Source organism: Brassica napus, chromosome A10 (assembly GCF_020379485.1).
Source record: "Brassica napus cultivar Da-Ae chromosome A10, Da-Ae, whole genome shotgun sequence".
Lineage (NCBI taxonomy): Eukaryota > Viridiplantae > Streptophyta > Magnoliopsida > Brassicales > Brassicaceae > Brassica > Brassica napus.
In genome coordinates this window covers 12,377,796-12,385,749 of record NC_063443.1, presented here as the reverse complement: position 1 = coordinate 12,385,749, position 7,954 = coordinate 12,377,796, and the positions used below count along the sequence as shown (strand labels likewise).

The following is a 7,954-nucleotide window of genomic DNA, read 5'->3' as shown; positions in this document are numbered from 1 at the left end:
TGAATCTGATAATATGATTACTTTTGGTACAAATATCTGAAACCGTTGCAGATACATTAGCTTGTGAATGAGCCCAATAGCTCAAAATGAAATTAAACATAAGCCGAATGACCCAAAATAAAAATTGCAAATGAAATAAACATAACCATTTCAATTTTGGTTAAGCAGTTCATGATTAGTGGTACACCTCTCTAACTTTTCTCTGTCGCACTTCATCACCGGAAAAAAAACCATTGTCGTATATCGTCATCTTGGCCAGGCTTTCTAAATCTCTTCAACATCCTCTATCGATCTAAACCAAAACCTAAAACATAAATCAGTTTAATTATTAACTACTAAAAGGAAACTTACTCCCAACGAACCAATTAAAATGATCCACCAATAACCCATACTAATCAAGAAGACATGATGCCTAAGTGAAGGTGACTTTACTCCCCCGCTAGAGAGACGTCGTCTGATTAAACTAAACACCTCTTTGATAGATTGGCATAGAGACTTAGAACTATGTTTCAAATCGGAAGATTCTTTTAATCAAAATAAAAACAAAAGATCGATCTTTTTGAGAGATTTTTCAAGAGATCGAAAGAAAATCTAATTTCAAAGAGAAAAAACAAATAAAAAAACAGAAGAAAACATTAATCGGAAATGAAATCCGATGTTAATATATGAAAATAAGAAGAGATTTTTCATTGAGGAGGGAAGAGAGAAGCCATTGCAATCCGGTTTATCAGCATTAATGGTTGAGTATAATTAAACTTGGATATTTCATTATGTTAAATGACCAAAAGACCATTAATAATTCAGTGGCATAAGATTATAATTATTAAGGAAAATTTAGGACTATTTTTTTTTGTATTCTTCTTTTAATAGTATAGATATTTAAAGCAAAACCTCTGGCTATAAGATCGTATATTAATACCTGAAAATGATAGTGTGATGAATTATGACAGGTTTTATCTAATAACGAATGTGATTTTTTAAGCATCGCTTATCACTTATATTAAAATATAACTAGTATAAAACTTTTTGGAAAAGAAATAGAATTAGCCCTTTGTCCGATTTGTATTATAACTAAACTGGTATAAATTTGTGTAGTATTTTTACACCAAATTAAGATATTTCAAAAATTATTTTGCAGAATAACAAAACCAGTTTACAATTTTTTATATCTATTAATATTTATGTTATATTTTGAACTGTATAAGCTGACTTTAACTTTAATATTAATTTACAGTCTTTAAATCACCAGTCATGCTTTATCTTATTTTTAAAGCTACAAAAAAAAATGAAAAATAGTTATAAAAACTTTATTTTCTAAAGCCTCATTTTTTTTGCTGTAAAAAATCAATTTTAAAGCTACGTCGCTTACAACTAAATAAAAAAATTCTACAACATAAATTTTATGGTAAAGTTTCTACTCCAACCAATCACCCTCGTTATGTTTTATATTTAAATTTAGTAATCTGCGTGTTATGAGTTATGTAGAACTCCAGTTTGTTCCCTACTGAAACAAATTATTCATTCCATATCATTAACACGTATGGGCTCGTAAATAGTTTATTCGTAGTTTATTATGTTCCTTAACGGTTCAAATTTTCTTTTCCCAACTTGATTTACAAAAATAATCAGAAAGTAAAAAGTTGATGACTTTTAGCATCGAAATCATGTAATGAACATGGTCATGTTACTTTGATGATTTCATTACTCTCACGTTGATTACTCATCGTGCTACAAAGTACTAGCAATCTCCAAAAGCAAGCATACATTTAATACCTTATTCATCCTTAAGAAACCAAAGAAGGTTCCACTCGTATAAACTAAACCAAAGTAATCAACCTAACATCAATTGTCTTATTTATTACACAATTTGGGATGTTTCAGTTTAAACAAAGTAGCTCTTTAACAAAGGCTAAGGAGGGAGATGTAGGCCCTCCGGCGACCGTGTATTCGACTTTTGTCGGCCGGCGGTGGATTTACCGACTCTCCACTCTTAGCATTTTTTTCTCACCTTTTTTTTCTTTTTAGTATTTTAGTTAATAGTGTTTTTTTCTTGAACACGAGTATACGAAGAAACCAACTCTAAACTTTAAAGAATAAATTATAATTTCTCTTCCCCCACTTTGATGATCGGTTCAATAATAATACCACGAGACTTGCGTGGGTGTAAATCAGTGAACAAAACTTCTCTATCGTTTAAGAATCATCAAGCTCTTATATGTTTTCTTCTTTTACTAATTCGTTTGAAACGTTGTAGTAGAAAAGGCTTCAAAGGTTGTAGTATCGTTAATCTAACCCAACTCCTCTTAGCTCGTGCCTTACCTGTATTTTTACATAAGACTGAACCTTAGTCCTAAACTTGCGTGTGTGCTTGGTTAAGGTTTCCAAATGATGAAATTTAGGTCCATACCTGAGTTTCTGGCATTGTACTTGACATGGGCTTGTTGATTAGTTTCGGTTTCCTTCTTGTCTTCCATGGTTATATCGTATTGAACCGATGGCTCTTCCCCAAGCTCTGTCTCACTGAACTCTAACCTTGATAATTGGTCATGGTCTTGTCCAACCGCCTCTGGACTGATGAGAGAGTTACTCGATTCTCTTAGTAATTCGGTAGTCTCAGAGGAGGATAAGTTAGGAAGAATAATATTATTGTCACCTGTTTCATGCGTCACGTCTTCCACTGTCACCTCCATGTACTCGTTGTGATTCGCTTCCAAAGAACCATCGATTTTCATCTCATCAACACCAGAGGATGTAGGTTGCTCAATATTAGCATGACAAAAACCAGCTCCTTCTTTGTTGGCTCCGTCCACTGGGAATTCATCATCAACACCAATAGTTTCCATGTTTAAATTTTCAACATGACTTTGTTGGATCCCGTGATCACTTTTTGATAGCGACATTGATTTATCTTCAGAATCCAACTCAGTCTGCATGTTAACATCAGAAGCTGCATCTGACTCTGTACATCTTATCAATGAAAATAATGCAGCTGCTTCATCTTGCACCAAAACTCCCCGTCCCTGGCTAGACAGTGGGACATTCGTTGTAGGTTCCACTTTGTTGTCATCTTCAGAAACCAGCATGTCAATTTGGCTAATGGTTTCGTTTTCCCCGAGATTATCAACAGATGAAACTGAATCAGCCATACACACTTCAGAAACTTGATTCTTACAGAGAACTGGTCCGTCAATAATCTTAGCCGCAGGTGACTGAGTCAAAGGCTCAGTTCCTAGAATATTACCGATCCGGAAACCACGTGACGGCAAGCCATTACGATCAGAGGTGAAATCAAACGCTTTTTGCGCCACAGGACGTGTGGTGGCTTCAAAAGCCTTTGCGAGATCTTCCAAAAGCAAGTCACCTTCGCCACTCGAAAGAGGATCCCATTTCATACAATCTCCAGAGAGAGGCTGTTCGAGGCTAAACGTTGCACTAGAAGAAAGCAACTCAACCTTGACAGCTTCTTTGTGAAACCGCTTCTTCTTCAAAACCTTGGCTATCATATTCCTGAAGAGTCAAAATTCAAAAAATTCATCCTCAAATCGACAATAAAATTCTAAAGCTCATTCGCTAGAAGAGTTAGAACACCTTTACCTACAGTTAACTGAAATTGCAGCTCTGGCTCTCTCACTAGAGAGTCCAAGCAATGACATGAGATTAATAACATCGTTAGGACCTCTAAGTTCCGTGACTGAAGGAGAACCACTCGATATAATCAGATTCTTCCCCTTAGTCCAATCCACCAGTAACTAGTAATACCATATCACAACAAAGTATAAGCACATAACACACAATCATCCCTCAATCAATCAGAGTTTCTCACCTTAGCATTGGATATAACTTGTCTCCTCTTCTCAGCATCGCTCAAGAGAAGAGAGTACTTGATCTCAAAGTAAACCCCACGCTGCATATAAGAAAGTTTCATCAAGCTGAAGACAATGCGATATAGAGGAATCAAACAATGTGTAGAGTCCAATCACAAACCTTAACAGCAGCTTTAACCAACGGATGCATCAACCGAAACTGCAAATTCGAGAAATCAATCGAGATAACATCAACCTCAGCTTTCGCACAAGCCTGATCGAACGCGTACTGATTCATCGGCCTAACCGCAACGATATCGTAGCTCTTCAAAACCGGATTCCCTGAGTTCAACGCCAGACACTGAGCCTTGCTCTCTAGTATCACGGTGACGCGAGTGTACTGCCGAAACGGAGTGGATCGAGGGACGTTGAGTAAGCCGCGGTGGAACGCGACGGAGGAAGCTAGTCGCGGAGCGGCCTTGACGAGAGATCCGAGGGTGAGGAGAGGGATCGTGCAGGAGTCTTTCTCCGACATTGCGCCTTCGATCGAGTGGCTGTGCGCGATTCCGACGTAGCCGAGCTCCATGGCTTTGGTGGCGAGCTTTACGCGGAGTTTGTTTGGGACGATGAGTTCTTTCCCGCCTGATGGGGATGGGTAGCTGTAGGGGATGCTTAGGTCGAAGAACGCCATGAGTGACGGCGGAGAGAGAGTTTCCGATTAGGGTTTTAGTGCTTCGCCGACGATGATGGGAAACGATTTGTGAAACGACGACGTATATAGAAATAAACAATTAATTTTGCATTGTAAGACCAATAGTTTGAGCCCAATAAAACATCAACGGGCCCATTAAGAACAATGTACTAGTCGGATCGGGACGACAAAACGTAAAGTCAAATCCTACGTGTTCGTGTACTACACTTAATCATTACCGCGTAAACATTACTTTCCCTCTTTTTCAGAAAAAAGAGATAACTAACCAGGAGGGGTAACTAAATTACACGTGTCCTTATAAGAGCGACACGTCATCTCTTGGAAACTCACTTAAAACGACGTCGTTTACAAGTGCCATTATTGATCTACATACAAGATCATCTCTCGTCTCTATCGAATTCACAGTGAGAAAAAGAAAAAAAAAAGCAAAGTGTTCTTTTGCGTTCTGCTTCACGCCACGATTTTTAAAAGCAGATATAGAGACCCCACCGATTTAATTTGATTTTCTTGAATTTATTTACTCTTTTGTGAAGAAACAATCATTGTCATCAATCTCCTCCAAAGTCTCGATTTTCTCATACCGATCATTCGATTCATCGAGGCTGTTTCATTTCGGGAATGGAGAAAGTTTCGTCGCCGTCTTCTTCACGGAGGTCTGCTTATTTGGAAGCTCTTACACAAGAGATTAAGAAGAAGCTTACTCGGGTTAGCCTTTTTTGTTGCGTCAAAGATCTGTTTTTTTTTTAATTAATCTTCTTCGTCATCTCTGCTTGATCTTCGCGTAACAAACATGCATTAAAGAATCTGAATCTGGTTTGCGGTTCCAGATAAAAATCTCATGCAATTCGATAATCGTTTTCAGTTTCTCACGCCTTGATTTATAAAGTGTTGATCTTTTTGGTGGTCATAGGCTGTTGTCTCTCCAGCGCAAACACGCAACTTGTTACAAGACTTGTTTGCTGATATAGCTCTCGAAGTCGACGAGCGTGCCAAAGGTAAACTCTTTTTGTGTGAATTGTTTCATGTAATCAGTTTGCTTTATTCAGTGTCTGCACTTCAACTTTTCGAGATGGGATTTTTGATGTAGATGTGCTACTTAGCAAAGAGGAGGATGTGATATCTGATGAGGCAGATACTGATGGTCCGTTATGTTTCTTCGACGTGCTTGCTGATTATTATGTCAAAGTGTCTGAGAGAGGGAAAGACATACTTGATTTGATGGTTCAGCTCTGGAGCCAGTCCTTTGCCTCACACATTTTCTCTCTTCTGTTCCATAAATGGGTATTGCAAATCTTTACCAATATCTCTCTCTAGTGTTATGTTCAGTCCCAAAAGGTTTTAATCCTTTCGTTTTCGAATGTTATTTTAATTGTCGACATGAGTCAATAATGTGCTAACATGTTTCTGTGTTTCTTCTCAGCTGTTTGAGGTTGAGCTTGAGAATCAAGAAATACTCCTGCGGTATTCTTCTGCTCTGGTGCAGGGAGCTACAAATGTATTCTGGTAAACTCTCTCAACTTTGACCAAGCAAGATTACTATCGTCAATGTGATCATGTGTCTTTAGTATAGCTGCATTGGATTATTTTTAGTTGTGATTTTTCGATTGTTAAGTGGTGTGCTAGTCTTTCTAAGTCTTTTCCCACATTCGATTGACTTGCCAAGTATCATGTGGGTAACATGTGATAATATCTATTCCTGTTAATTACAGGATAGACATCCAGACAAATACAAGACGCTTCCAAACTCTCTTTCGGGTACCTTCTTTTCCTCAGATATGCCATAGCTTCATCATCTTTTGTTGGATATTCATATTTAGTAAACTTTAACACATGTTAGAGATCATTCACATCCTCTATGTCGTTACCTATTCAATGCCTTTGATAGATCTTCTAGGAAAACAATATTTCTATGTACTTGTCGATCTGGTAGTCACTAGCACACGCTCAAGTTGTCATGCCAGTTTGTTACTGTAACTAACACTCTCTTTGTTCTCTTAGTATCTTCTCGAGGAAGTTGCTTTGGAGCCTACCAGATTGAAAAACATTCCCATTCAGGTGAGTGATTTCTCTCCGTTTTCACGGCGTTTCAACTGATTTTCAGCCTGGAGAGTAACTCTCCTATTCCCTAATTGCAGGCTCAGAGGGAACTGTATCTCTTGCTCTCGCGGTTCATTTTCTTTTACAATTCAGGTAGTACAACTGTTGTCTGAGGAGATATTATTGAAACCAAGTTTCTCTTTGTATCCTGAGAGTTCTCTCTATTTTTCGTACAGTGGACAGACTCGATAGCTTCTTGAGGAACTTCCCGGAGTTTCCTAATGCCTTCTTGGTTGGAGGAGCTGGAGACTTCCTTGTTATAGAACTTACTGATCAGGTATTGAAGCAAAGGCTTTCTTTGACTAAGTACAAAGTTGAGTGACACACATCGCTCATCTAACATGTTATTGTGGTGCAGCTGCAAAAATTGAAAGTTGAGCCAGTACTGCTACACTATCTTTCTCAGATGAAGATTCTTCAAGGTACTTTTTATCTCTTCTAGATAAGAAAGAGCTGCGTCTAACATGGAGCCAGACCTAAAGCAATGATTGATTATGCCTGCAGGTATGGAACTGAGAATGACAACTAGCACGAGGTTGAAGGCGTGTTTGTACAGTTTTACCTCTCCCGGAGGTCCAATGTACCCTACAAGGGCTGTCCGTCATGCAGCCTGGGATGCTTTGGATTCCCTCTTTCCCGTAAGTATTTCCCTGCAATAAAATCACGTGATTCTTGCATGATTCAACGTGAGAAACATATCATCTAAGACTCTAGATCACAAAATATGGATAGGGTTGGCTTGTAACATTGTGATACTCTTTGCCTTGCAGGTTGGGCGTTACCCGAGGCACCTCATCAGTCTATTTTTCAGGCTGCTATATCCGTGGTACTGGCCATCCTCGTGCTGGAACTTTGTGGTTTCTTGCATTAAAGCGGTACTCTATTCCATCGTAAGGCTCATCTTTTCAAGGCGAGAGAAGCCAAGGCAGAGCTAATTAGCTTGCACTTGTTGATGAAGCCTGTAGTAGGAACCCAGTCCTTGTGTATATAATGTGGTTTCACTCACAACAGGCGAACCAGAGAACTTTACCTTTTACCTGTATTGCGTTCTATGGAGAGCATAAAATCCGTTTTCAGGAAAATCCCATTGAATAGCTTTTCACGTGTGTTTTGTTGTTATTGTTAAATTGGTACTTTGCTGCTATAGAGGATGATGTATTCTGACCAGGAACCTTTCTATGTGGCCATACGTTTCTTCTTTCTATGTTTTTAGTTGTATTGTATGTGTGAGAACCCATTACAAAGTTCGCTATCAATGAAGTCATACAAAGTTATGTATTAATTTGACATAAATGACAGGGTGACAAGAGAAACTTAAGATGTTGAGACCAAGACTCGATTT

General features: G+C 38.3%; 2 protein-coding genes across 5 annotated transcripts; one reads left to right on the top strand and one right to left on the bottom strand.

Moving 5' to 3' along the window:
- Positions 1 to 4,592, bottom strand: LOC106412410 (protein GAMETOPHYTE DEFECTIVE 1-like). Of its 4 annotated transcripts, none has more exons than XR_007317210.1 (6): positions 3,985 to 4,592; positions 3,824 to 3,904; positions 3,595 to 3,749; positions 2,408 to 3,507; positions 393 to 2,319; positions 1 to 304 (listed from the first exon to the last, which is right to left on the bottom strand). XR_007317210.1 is itself a non-coding variant. In XM_013853330.3 (6 exons), exons 1-6 carry the CDS (start codon positions 4,492 to 4,494, stop codon positions 2,204 to 2,206), a joined length of 1,875 nt encoding a protein of 624 aa, XP_013708784.2. In that variant the 5' UTR covers positions 4,495 to 4,592; the 3' UTR covers positions 1 to 2,203. The 4 variants fall into 4 exon arrangements, 2 of the variants coding, with proteins under 2 accessions (XP_013708784.2, XP_013708783.2); XR_002654670.2 differs by having other exon boundaries at positions 1 to 2,319; positions 2,408 to 2,571; positions 2,654 to 3,507; positions 3,985 to 4,591; XM_013853330.3 differs by having other exon boundaries at positions 1 to 2,319; positions 2,408 to 2,566; positions 2,654 to 3,507.
- A 310-nt stretch (positions 4,593 to 4,902) lies between these two features.
- On the top strand, positions 4,903 to 7,894 carry BNAA10G29610D. The gene is made up of 11 exons (XM_013852703.3): positions 4,903 to 5,220; positions 5,426 to 5,510; positions 5,603 to 5,796; positions 5,936 to 6,018; positions 6,225 to 6,270; positions 6,514 to 6,570; positions 6,651 to 6,705; positions 6,789 to 6,889; positions 6,971 to 7,034; positions 7,117 to 7,250; positions 7,383 to 7,894. The coding sequence occupies exons 1-11, from the start codon at positions 5,134 to 5,136 to the stop codon at positions 7,545 to 7,547; spliced, it is 1,071 nt and encodes a 356-aa protein (XP_013708157.1). The 5' UTR covers positions 4,903 to 5,133; the 3' UTR covers positions 7,548 to 7,894.
- The last annotated feature ends 60 nt before the right edge of the window (positions 7,895 to 7,954 follow it).